Below are 13,654 nucleotides of genomic sequence, written 5' to 3'. Positions count from 1 at the left end.
GCGGGTCAAAATAAAGAGATGGTTTAAAAAAAACCTAAAACTAGGTGCACAGGCATAAAAATTTCAAAACTTGGTATAAAATCTCCAAATTGGGTATAAAAACTTAAGAAGTATAAACTAGTATAAACTAAAGAAGTATATAACAAGGTATTGTCTGTATCACACTATTTTCATAAACACTGAAATCAACAGACCATGGGAATTATAAGATACCACTTTCTATAAATTTCTTCCCTACTGGTTTTCATGTAAAATTAATATCTGCTTTCTAATATGCATAACCAAGGTCCCAAAATAAAAATTTCCAAAGATGAGTAACTATTACAAATAGGAACAATCATGACAAATGGAAACATGAAGAAAAGCTATAGTGCTCACAGTACCTTACAAATTGTAATAAGAATCTATAGAAAGGGAAAGGTCCACAATTTTAATCCTGAAACCAATCAAAAGTTTCAACTGATCAGAACCCTTGATATAAAGATGTCAAATCTTCCTCAAATGGTCAACAGATTCTATGCGGATTCTATGCAGTATCCATACAAAATTCCAACAGGTTGAAAACTGACAAGTTGATCCTAATGAGAATAATTAAGACCCTGGAGAACAAGATTTAGCAAACTATAGCCTATGAAGCAAGCAGTTAAGAGTAACTTTAAAACATATTTAAAGGGGCTGGGGTTGTGGCTCAGAGGTAGAACTCTCCCCTACCACGTGTGAGGCACTGGGTTCGATCCTCAGCACCACATTAAAAAAATAAATAAATAAATAAAGATATTGTGTTCACCTATAACTAAAAAATAAATATTAAAAAAAATTTTAAAACGTTCTTTGTGGTGTGTGTGTGTGTGTGTGTGAGAGAGAGAGAGAGAGAGAAAGAAAAATATATGACAAAGACCAAATATGGCCAAAAAAAAACAATACTTACCACCTGACTTTTTAACAGAAAAAAAAATTGCCAAACCATGATCTAAAAGCAAAGACTTTTTTTAAAATTTTTTAATATTTATTTAATATTTATTTTTTTTTTTAGTTCTCGGCGGACACAACATCCTTGTTTGTATGTGGTGCTGAGGATCGAACCCGGGCCGCACGCATGCCAGGCGAGCGCACTACTGCTTGAGCCACATCCCCAGCCCCTAAAAGCAAAGACTTGAAGGACTTAAACTAACAGATATCAAAATTTATTATAAAGCTACAGTAATTTGCACAGTTTGAAACTGGTACAAGGACAAATAAACACATTTGGACACTTAGGATGGAGATGATGCAAAGAAGGAGGGAAGAGATGACAACTGATATTGTAGTTAAAAGATGGCCATACAGAAAATAATGGCCTTGGACCACTACACCTCATTATACATTGACAAAAAAAAAAAATCAATTCTATATGGAGTGTTAATTTAAAGCAATAAAATACCAAAGAAAAATAGGACACTGTATTTTTTTTTTATGGCTTTGGAGTTTTTTTTAAACAGGACACAAAAAAGCACTAACTATAATATAAAGGAAAATATTTATAAGTTTGATTATTACAGTCAAAAATTTCTATTAATCAAAAGACACCATTAACTTTTAGAATTCATCAGGGTTTACTGGATCCAATTATAGTTTTTACATTTTTTAACAGTTCTATTTGTAAAGACTGATATTTCATGACATTTCTTTCCCTAAAGGGCTACCCAAGAACAAAGAGAAAATATATATATTTTTAAACAGAACAAAACTTCTTATACTGCTGTTACACATCAACTGCACTTAACCATGCTTTTAAAGAGTAAAATAAGATCAGGTGCAGTGGTGCACACCTGCAATTCCAGTGACTCAAGAGGCTGAGACAGGATCACAAGTTGAAGGCCTCAACAATTTAGCAAGATCCTAGCTCAAATTAAAAAAAAAAAAAAAATAAGGGGCTGGGGAGCTCAAGCGGTAGCGCGCTCGCCTAGCATGCATGTGGCCCAGGTTCGATCCTCAGCACCACATACAAACAAAGATGCTGTGTCTGCTGAAAAACTAACTAAATAAATAAATATTTTAAAAAATTTCTCTCTCTCTCTGAAAAAAAAAAAAAAACATGTAAAAGGACTTGTGAATGTAGCTCAGTACCCATGGGTTCAATCCCCTTTACCAATAAATAAATAAATAAGGAGACAACAAAAACGAAAGATGGATCAATTAACAGGTTGAAACAAAAGTGAAATAAACTTGTCATCACCTTTGCACTGCTCCAAATATTATGCCCTACTTTTGAGCTTAACTGAGCACAATGAGAATTCTGGATTTTTCACTTCCTGGTTATAATAATAGAAGAAAACAGAGAGAAATTGCTTCAAAATTATTAGACTCAAAAGACAAATGCAAGGGGCTGGGGATGTGGCTCAAGCGGTAGCGCGCTCGCCTGGCATGTGTGTGGCCCGGGTTCGATCCTCAGCACCACATACAAACAAAGATGTTGTGTCCGCCGAAAACTAAAAAAAAAATAAATAAATATTAAAAAAAAAAAAAAGACAAATGCAAAAAGACAGCAGTATTCCACGTTCTAAAAATGATGTCAAATTTGTAAGTTAAATCTATAGATATGAGTTCTCAGATAACTATATTATAAATATTTTCAAACTTAAGGGCTGGGGTTGTAGCTCAGTGGTAGAGCACTTGCCTAGCATATGTGAGGCACTGGATTTGATCCTCAGCACCGCATAAAAATAAATAAATAAAATAAAGGTATTGTGTCCATCTACAACTAAAAAAAGTTTTAAAAAATATTTTCCAACTTGAAATGTTATGAGCAAACTATATATTTTTAAAGACAGCAGAGGTCTAAGGATGCAGCTCAGTTGTAGAACACTTGCCTAGCAAGCTAGATAGATGCCCCTGGATTCAATCCCAATATCACAAGTGAAAAAAAAAAAAAAAGAAGGTGGGGGGGGTCCACTGGACCTAGTTACGTGGTAACAACTATTTCTCTGGTATAATTTGGGTTAAGAAAGTTAAAAAGTGCTGCAGAATGAAAAATGTGCAATACATATAATAAATAAAGAACTGATACCAAAACATATGTAAAGAATTCCTACAAATCCATAAGAAATACAACAGATAACCCAATAGAACAATGAGGAAGAGACTTGAATCAGCATTTCATACACAGGAAATCCAACTGAATAATAACCAAATAGAAAGAAATAAAAATTCATTGGTAATCAAGGAAATATTAATTTAATTATAAAAAATATCACTAAACATATACCAAGACTGCTAAAATTTAAAGTTTAACAACAATAAGTGCTGACAAGAATGCAAAAAAGCTGGAACACTGAAACACTGCTAGAGTGTAAACTTGAACAACCACTTTGGGAAACTGTTGAAGAGCATCTAGCAATGTAAAACATGTATAGACCCTACAAACAATTCCAATCCTTTAAACAAATTGTGGTATATTCACACAGTAGAATATTATATAGGAACGAGAATGAACAAAACACCGCAACACACAACATGAATGAATCTCATAGTAACACCATGTGAAGTGAGATGCCACATTCAAAAAATTAAGTATACACATTCATACACCTCAAGAAATAAATACAGCTCTAAATACACTTGGCAGCATTTTTTATAATAACCCAAAACATCAATGACCATCAATACTAAAATGGATAAACAAATTATGGAATATTCATTCATACAATGGAATATTGTACAATAACAAGACTGCCACATACAACATTGATGAATCTCATAATACAATGTCAAGTAAAAGGCACTACATTCAAAGGAATACAAATGGTATAACTCTATTAATAAGTTCAAAAATAGGTAATCTGTGGTATAAAATGTCAGTGTAGTGATTTTCTTTAGGGTAGGGGAAAATGACAGAAAGGAGGATGAGAAGGAGGACTTCTTCTTTCTTTTACTGAGGGTTGAATCCAGGGGTGCTATACCACTGACTACATAAATTGCTGAGGCTGGCCTTAAACTTATGATTCTCCTGCCTCAGCCTCCCGAGCTGCTAGGATTACAAGCATGCGCCACTACCACACCTCACTGAGGAGAACTTCTTGAGCTCTAGTAATTTCTATTTCTTAATCTGAGTAGTGATAACATGAATGTATCTACTTTGTGAAAATTCAGTACATTACACACTGAAGATTGTGCATGCCAGTAAAAGTTTTATTATTGAAAAATAAAAAGGTTCTGAGAAACCAGTGTCCACTGATATGATAGCTTATTGAGCAACAGTAGTTTTCTAAAAGACCCAGCAAATCCAATATCACACACATACGTACATACAGTATCAAAACTGTATTAAATATAAATAACACACTGCATTTTTGAGCATGTAGGAAGTTGTATACACACACATACCCATGCACATCTCAGGAAATATACAGAGTACCAAAAGACACATGGCAACATTTTTCATAATTACACACAAACACACACGTATATGAGTGTATATTTTTTTCGAATTACATGACAGAAAAAGAACTATGCCTGGATAACAGTCACAAACTATACTATTTAAGGACTCTGGGCAAAAGGAGTGGAAGGGAAATGGAAATTGGAATGACAGCTAGATTGGGGAGAGGTTTTCAAAACAAAATAAATAACAAGGCAGCTAACATAAGCAGGACCAGATTTAAGAAAGAAAAAAGTTATTTTTATCAAAGTTGCAGCTGAAAAAGCTACACAGACCTACAATATAATCAACATTCACCAAGATTTCAGCTGACTAAAAATGATGGCCCAAACCTAATTAGATGAAATATGAAGATATATAAGCATTCTGTACATAACAAAGGACCATAGTCCTCTGTATCTGAGTAAGTGATCCTTCTGAAGAAGCTTAACAAAACAAAGGCCCCTTAACAAATAGTGAGCATTAAGCAGGAGGCAGCTAGAATCAAAGATTACACAAAAAGAATTTGAGTTTATGCTGGTAGAGCACTGCAGGTAAAGCAGGAGGGTGAGACATAAGGGAAGTTTTTAAATACTATACTGACGTTCTATAGTAAAGGAATAGAATAATTCCTTCTGTGTTGCTCCAGAGAGGCAGATCCAGACCTAACAAGTAGAAGAAGTTACAGAAACATAATTAGGTTTTTATTTCTGTAAAAAAAATAAACTTTCCAGACAACCACCAATGGTTGACATAACATTGTTCCTCATCACAGTGTAAATGTTCAAGATGGGTCCATCAAGTGTTTGTCACAGGAAGCACAATGAACTAAAATGTGGATCAGAAGTCTGTGAATTCGGTAAGTTCCACGGTAACTTATTTATAACTTCTCTAAGTCTCAGCTTTCCTTATCTATTTCTCATGAAACAACAAAGAGGAATAAATAAGGCAATGTTAAGACCCAGCACGTCAAACTAAAATGCAACACAAATGCAAAGTTACTGAAGAGAGATAACTGCAATTAGGTAACTGCTAAGATTCTCTGGCACTGACATTATTATTAAGAAAATACTTCAAATAGGTCCTAAATCTACAAACTAAGATTTAATAGCCAAAGAGAAACATCAATGACAGAAATTAAAGAAGCAAGAAATGTATGTTTCATGAGGTATTAAGAATGTACTTCTCTGAGTGCAAATGAGTCTCCAGGTCTAAAAGGCCATACTCAATCCAGAAGATACACACATTCAAATCAAGAAAATAAGACACATTAAATAAATCAAGACTACAGGGTTGGGGATATAGCTCTTTCCCAGCATGTAGGAGGGCCTGGGTTCATTCTCCAGCACCACCACCAATAACAACAACACAAAAAAGACAACAAAATGTATCTGTAATCACTGACACTGTGAATCTGAATCATGGCATTAAACACAATACTTAAGAGTGCTTGTGCTCCAGGGACCTTCCAGACTCAGCTCCACTTATATATGAAACTCAGTTCTACTCTCCCAGCTACATGTTCGTGATTGAGCAAGTTATTTATCCTCTCAGCTCCCATCTGTAAAGGGTAAATGTGGAATAACCTGCCTAGTTAAGGGGTTTTTGAGAAGATTCTCCTAAGATAATAAGTATGTAAAGTCTCTAACAAGGCTTCTTCGTACACAGAGGAATTCATGTTAATTAGGCCTAACTTTCTCTGAGCTTCAATTTTGGATGGAATTTTCTGCCACAATATTTTCAGAATGTTAAACTTGGGGAATAAACAAAAGATGTAATTTTGTTTTCAGATGTCACATAAGATTTAAATTTAAAATGATACAGATCCATTGATACTGAGATGAAGTCAATCAATACACAAATAAGTGGAAAAAAATAAATCACAAGACAATACAATATACTCAGTATGAGAGTCTGTTTTTGACATGAATTTTAAAAATTATTATCTCCCAATGGTAGAATTAGGTGGCTCACTTTTTCCCCACACTTTGTCTTAGTATCTGAATTTTGTACACAGATTATTTATTTCCAATGGTAAAGTTGAAAATACTTTTCTACAGGAATTTCTTTAGGTAAACTTGGGAGGAAAAATATATTCCTACAAACCTGAAAAGATGGATTTAGCACTTTTTAACAGGTAAAAAAAAACTTAGAGATCACTATTTTTATTTTTTTTTTTCTAAATAAATATGTGGTTCAGACAAAAGAAAGACATCTCTCTCACTGAGGAAAATATAAAGAATAAAAGCTCCATGAGGCCTAGTTGAGGGGTTTTTGAGAAGAAGGGATATTGTCAGTTCTGCTATTCACTGCCATTAGAGAAGGAATCTAATAAACATTTGCTAAATGAATTGTTTTTAAAAATATCCTATTTACCCTTACATTAAATGTCACTACCTTTTTTCCAAAAGAACATTGGTTTATTTATCTTCAACTAAAAAACAAATAATATTTGCCAATTCAACTTTTTGTCAAATAAATGAAAAATAAAAGATAAATTATATGTTCAATAAATATTATTTCTGAAGCTGAAAAGTCAATAAGAAGTGATAAGCATTATTCTGTAACACTACATTCATTCTGGACTGTAATCCCCCACATACAGGATAAAATCAGCCACATCAAAGAAATAGGGGCAAGTTACCTTTTCCAGATTACACTGTCATGTCTTACTGAACAATAGTAACATTATTCAGTGTAAACCAGGAATGGACATAAGAGCACAAAGAGAATACAAAAATTGCATAAGTAAGCTTTTAATTCCATCCAAACCAATGCAACATAAATTAACAAAATAGTTTAAAAAAAAAAAAAAAGCAGACCTACCTTGGGCCTCTTGGACCTTCCAAGTAACTGCTTCTAGGAGGATCTGGAAGCAGTCCACCTGACCTCACTGGCATGTCCTTGGCTGCAGTATTTGCCTGAGATGGAATAGTTGAAGACTCCCCAAGTCCTTGTTCAGAGAATGAACTGTATGGCAGGGTAGACTTGCTCAGAGGTGGTTTAGAATTCACTTGTTCTGATTGCAACGGAGGGTGATAAGTTGAAGGTGGGGCTGCACCAAAAGACACAGGAGTGGGAAGCAGTGCTGGTCTAGGTTTCTCTGGAACTTGTGAGTTCTGAGAACCTGAGGCTGGTGGAACTGGGGCTGTTGTTAAAGGAGGAGGTATCCCTTGTGGAACTCCAGGGGGAGGTATTCCTGGAGGAGGTGTGGCTGAAGACAATGGCGGGATGGGCAGGATGGGTGGAGGTGCTGCTGAAGAGAGAGATGGTGGGGGAAGGACGGGTGGTGGCCCTGTAGAAGAAAGGGAAGGTGGAGGAAGAACTGGTGGTGGACCTGTTGAAGACAAAGATGGAGGCATTCCTGGTGGGGGTACAGAGGTTGGCAGAGCAGGTGGCATCACAGGCGGGGGCATACCAGGTGGTGGCACAGTAGCAGGAAGGGCAGGGGGCATCACTGGTGGTGGCAAAGATGGAGGCAATACTGGAGGGGGCATTGTTGGTAGAGGTGGAGGCATCTGAGAATACGGAACAAAAGGAGGTGGCATTGACATGTTCCCCATATACTGGTTTTTCATGTTCTGAAATGAATTGACTTTCTCCTGGAGATAGGTTTGAGTGGCTTTCATATGTCCCTGCCATGTTTTCCACTGCTTCTCATATTCTTGAAGCTGATCTTTATGAGGATAAGAATGAAGCTGTTCCTCCCACAGCTGAAACTCTCGCTCCCAATCTTGGTAGAGATGTTGAAACTGCTGCTGCTGCATCTCATAATGCCGCAGCTGCACATCTACAGACATGGTCTACAAATAAAGGAATAAAAATTATTTCAAGATATTCAGATAAGAGGATAATCAATCATGAGTTAAAATATTAGTGAATCACAAGCATAGGAAGCCTCAAGAAATCACAACATTAGAGGCTTTGAGGGTCTAAGGATTTATAAACTTTGCCAAATCCTTTCAGTGATGATCAATCTTCTTTCTTCCTTTGGCTTATTTATATAACTTGTGTTTCTAACAGAGTTGGACAAACCAACCAAACACTCAAGCAAAAAAGCTATCTCAGAAATAAATATTTTTAAAGTTTCTAATTACTATAGATCATTTTAAGATTATAGGCACTGTGGCACACGCCTATAATCCCAGCAACTTTGGTAGCTGAGGCCCTAAACAACTTAGTGAGACGTCTCAAAATAACAAATAAAAAGGGCTGGGGATGTGGTTCAGTGGTAAAGTACCCCTGGGTACAATCCCTAGTACCAATCAATCAGTCAATCAATAGTGGAAAAATTATCTATTACTATATATTCATAAGCATAAGATTATACCTCTAAGATACAAGACAAATATCCAAGTTGCTTTACATATTTGTTTGGGGATTTTTGTGATGATTGCTTTTGGCCTTTCTGATGGATTATTTGCTTATCAGTTACTGCACTGGTTTGTAGGCAAAACACTCATTTACCTATGGTTTCATGTGGTAAAAATTCCAGGTTTTTAACACCTGGCCCAAACTGACACGATCAGGAGACTCCACTCTATCCACTCTTTCCCAAGAGACTCCTCTATATGCACCTTTCTCTGAGGTAATATGAAAGATAACTACTTGGGCATCCCTTGAGAAATACCTGATCGTCAACATTTGATATATTTTGTTCTTCAGGAGCAACTCTCTTTCAGAAATAATAAATCCTTTACATGTTCTAGGGACAACTTCCTATTTACCAACTATGGAAACACTTGCCTGTATATGTGGTGGCTGCTGTATAAGTTGCTGGTACTGTTGAAGGATCTGTTGTAACTGAGTGTGCTTCTGCATTATTCCCTGATACTGGAAGCCAACTCGATGTTGCTGGTGCTGCTGCCAGTGTGCTGCTGCAGCCTGCAACTGTTTTAATCTGGCATCTTCTTCTGGGTCTTCAGACTAAAGGTAAAGAAGATATACTTTTATGTAAGTCTTAAAACAGCAACCAAATTAATATTTTACAAATATAGTATTTTATAAAGTTCAGAATCCTTACAACTCAAGACTAATTGAAAAAAGCTATTCTATATTTAGATAAAACACCTAGTCCTATCTATGTTCTTATTATGGATACTGACACAAACAAATTTATAAATTCTGTAGTCTTCACTAAAAAAATAATCTCCCTGTTCCCAAAGCGAACCATTGTGCTTTTCACTCTAAGAAGTTAATATTTCTTCTTCTTTTTTTTTTTGTGGGGGGGGGGTCACTTTTCACCAATGGATTATGATAGTCATCATTGTTCAACAAAGCTGGACAAAAAATGACCTATGAATTAATGTAAAAGCTTTCCACATTCCAGTTACTATGCTACATCTGACAAAGATAATCTCATTTAATGCCTTAACAGCCCTATAAAATAGTTATAATTTGAATATGCCTGTTTCGCAGATGAGGAAGTTGAAGCACAGAATGCTTAACTAACTTGACCAGAGTCACCACAGCAAGTGTCAATTCCCGGACTATGGCCTAGGCTCATAATCTTAAGAGCTGATGTTCTTTTTTTTTTTTTAAGGATGCATGTTCAATACTTTTTATACATTTATTTTATTTTTTACATATTTATTTTTATGTGGTGCTGAGGATCAAACCCAGTTGAGTGCCTCATATGTGCCAGGCGAGTGCACCACTGAGCCATCAATCCAGCCCCAAGAGATGAGGTTCTTAACTATTGCCCTCTGCTATCATTATAAACATACCTGGACATCTCCCATTAGTGCTAAGAGACAATTCAAAAGAATATCTAATTCTTTTTTTATATATATACATAAATATTTTTATTTGTTGATGGACCTTTATTTATTTATCTATCTATTTATTTATTTATATTCAGTACTGAGAATCAAACCCAGTGCTAGGCAAGATGCTCTACCTGAACCACAACTCTAGCCCAAGAGCATCTAATTCTTCTTTCTTGCACAAACCAGGAAAAAAAAAAAAAAAATCCTCCTCCTCCACTGCTTCTCCTTCTTTTAAAACCTATTGTTATCATCAGTTTATCCATACTCAGATAAACATGAGAATATATTATAATATATTCTATTTATTTTAAGAGTTTTAAGTTTAATCTTCCAAATTATGCTGTAATTTAATTTTCAGTCTGTTTTATGCTTCTATTTAAAAAAAAAAAAAATCAGAAAAGAGTCAATCCTCATTACTCTAAACCTGATATGGCAAATACATGATTATTTCACAAGTAGAATTTTATAAATTCTTGAACACATGAAAAAATATATTAAGACAAAAATGTACATAAGTGAATCATTAAAAAAAGACTAACCAACTCAATAAACAATTGATTACATTGTTACCTGGGGTTCCTCTGGTGGGAGAGGAGGTGGCACATCTTCATTCGGAGGTGGTAATGGGGGCTCCTCAGATGAAGGAGGTTCTGATACTTGACTGGTGGCAGGTATTGTAACTTCTTCTTTTACTGGTTCTGGTGCATCCTTTGCTACAACAGGGCCTTTTTTATGTCCTGGCAAATGCACTTTTGTCCTTTGCTGCAAACTAAGCAGGTGCTGTCGATACCAATACTGCTGCTGTTCCTACAACAGAACCCATTTTTGAGAATTCGAATTGACAATCATGTATCTCTGCAACTTGGTGTTGACAGACAATTACAATTGTAAATGTGTTCATGTGTTTATAGGTAAGAAAAGGCAAAGCCAGACAGAGAAAGGAAAATAATAAGTTAACATGACCTTAATAACAGACTAGAGAAAAATATCAGTTTCTCTCCCAAATTTACAATTTTAAATTCAACCACACAAAATAATTCAGTACATTTCCTCTCTTAAAACATGGTTTTGGAGGTGAGAACAATCTTTATGATAAATGATCACAGTTAATCCTTTTGATATGCACATCTACTTGCTTCTAACCTGACTTTAGTTTGTTTAGATTAATCCACAGGGATCTTGCAATTAATAAATACAACCAAATAGACCTGTCTTTTCTATCTGCCTTCATTCTTCTCCAGTGCTTTTCCTTTTAAAACCTATTGTTATCATCAGTTTATCCATACTTAGATAAACATACATACGTGAGAATATATTATGCTTATAATATATTCTATTTTTTTAAGGGGGGGGGAGGGAGAGAGAGAGAGAGAGAGAGAGAATTTTTTTTAATATTTATTTTTTAGTTTTTGGCGGACACAACATCTTTGTTTGTATGTGGTGCTGAGGATCGAACCTGGGCCGCACGCATGCCAGGCAAGCACGATACCGCTTGAGCCACATCCCCAGCCCTATTCTATTTATTTTTAAGAGTTTATGTTTAATCTTCCAAATGATACAATAAATTAATTTTCGAGAAGTCTGTTTTGTGCTTTCATTAAAAAAAAAAAAATCAAAAGAGTCAATCCTCATTACTTGTGGATTCTGTATTTGCAGATTTGCCCACCTGCTAAAATTTATGTCTAACTCCAGTATCAATACTCGCAGAACTATCCCAGTCATTCATAAATAATTGGAGAGCAGAAACAAATCTGAGTGGCCTGACATGCATGTTCCCAGCTGAGGAAGAACATAGTGATGCTCTGCCTTCTGGTTCCAGCTCTCAAACACTGTCCTTTTCATGTCTAGTTTAGAGCCATATTTTTCATATTTCTGTGCTTGTTGTTGGCGATTTTATTGTTTAAAATGGTCTCTAAACACAGTGCCAAAGTACTGTCTAGTATTCCTAAGAGCAGGACAGCTGATGTAACATCCAGAGAAAGCAAGTGTGTTAGATAAGCTTCATTCAGGCAGGTATTACAGTGCTACTGCCTGTGAATTCAATGCTAATTAATCAATAATATATGTGAAATAAAGGGTCTTTAAATAGAAAACACATTTAAACAAGGCTATGTATTGATCAGATGATGAAAATGTGATCAGGTGCTCAGAAGAACCTAATCATGCATTACCTCTAGGAACAGTGGTTCTGTATTCTCTAATTCAGCATTTGTGGCAACTTCTAATAAAGAAAATCAACTGTACAAATACATAGTAACTTATTAATTAAAAATCAATAAAGAGCAGGTGTAGTGGTGCACACCTGCAATCCCAGCTACTTAAGAGGCTGAGGCAGGAGAATGAGCCGTTCAAGGCCAGCCTGGGTAACTTAGTAAGACCCTGTCTCAAAGTTAAATTTTCAAAAACGGGCTGGGGATGTAGCTCAGTGGTAGAGTGCTTGCCTAGCATGTGTGAACCTGAGTTCAATCCCAGTATCGCAAAAAAAAAAAATCCCAACGCTCAAATAACTAAAAGATCTTCATTATCGTGGTATTCATTATACAATTCCCCAGTTCAAGGCTGCACAAGGAAAAACAAAAGTTGTCATACTAAAACTCCACGGAAAAACTGCCCTAGATACTTCTCTGATCAACAACAGCATATCTGCACTACAATTTTAAGACTGTAGGATTTTATGAAAGTGATGTTGGAGAACTTCAGAACTCATTACTGACAGCTGAGGATCCCACAGAAGTCCTATTCTGTAGAAATTAACAATGAAACAACTTTACATAGGAACTACAAAAGGGAAGGACCTGAATACCTAAGGTTGAAAAACAGCCCTGAGAAAATTGATAAATCCCTAAGATGTTTTCTCAACATATCAAAAAATGAAATAAAAGATAATGCTGCCATACAATTATGTCACAAAAGTCACAGTACAGAAACCCAACCTACACTTTATTATCTGTTCATTCTAAACATCAGCTGTAATTTCATTTATCAATTCCATTAAATATAAAATCTGCTTATTTTTATCATACTGAGCTTTATTTTTCCAGATTGTATCACAATCAAGTATTTTACTTTTTATCTTAAGTTTTCAGTTGTGTTAAATGGGTTCATTTTCCTAGCCCATTTTCTATTTTTTATTTGTTCTAATTACTTATACATGACAATAGAACGCATTTTGATACATCATACATAAATGGAATATAACTTCTAATTTATCTGATTGTACATGACGTAGTCACACAGGTCATGTAATCGTATGCACACAGGGTAATAATGTCTGATTCATTCTACTATCATTCCTACCTCCTCGCCCCTCCCCTCCCTTCACTCCCTGTCTTTTCTATCTGCCTTCATTCTTCTCCAGTGCTTTTCCTTTTAAAACCTATTGTTATCATCAGTTTATCCATACTTAGATAAACATACATACGTGAGAATATATTATGCTTATAATATATTCTATTTTTTTAAGGGGGGGGGAGGGAGAGAGAGAGAGAGA

At 35.4% G+C, this 13,654-nt stretch overlaps 1 protein-coding gene across 1 annotated transcript in view; it reads right to left on the bottom strand.

Annotated features, from left to right (window-relative positions):
- Positions 1-13,654, bottom strand: part of Ylpm1 (YLP motif containing 1) — a 73,770-nt gene that overhangs the window by 48,992 nt on the left and 11,124 nt on the right. Inside the window, 3 exon segments of the mRNA XM_015494002.2 lie at positions 7,223-8,199; positions 9,143-9,322; positions 10,735-10,971. Of these exon segments, the coding sequence (XP_015349488.1) occupies positions 7,223-8,199; positions 9,143-9,322; positions 10,735-10,971 (1,394 nt within the window).

Source organism: Marmota marmota, unplaced genomic scaffold (genome assembly GCF_001458135.2).
Source record: "Marmota marmota marmota unplaced genomic scaffold, marMar, whole genome shotgun sequence".
Taxonomy (NCBI): Eukaryota; Metazoa; Chordata; class Mammalia; order Rodentia; family Sciuridae; genus Marmota; species Marmota marmota.
This window is presented reverse-complemented; position numbering and strand designations above follow the sequence as displayed.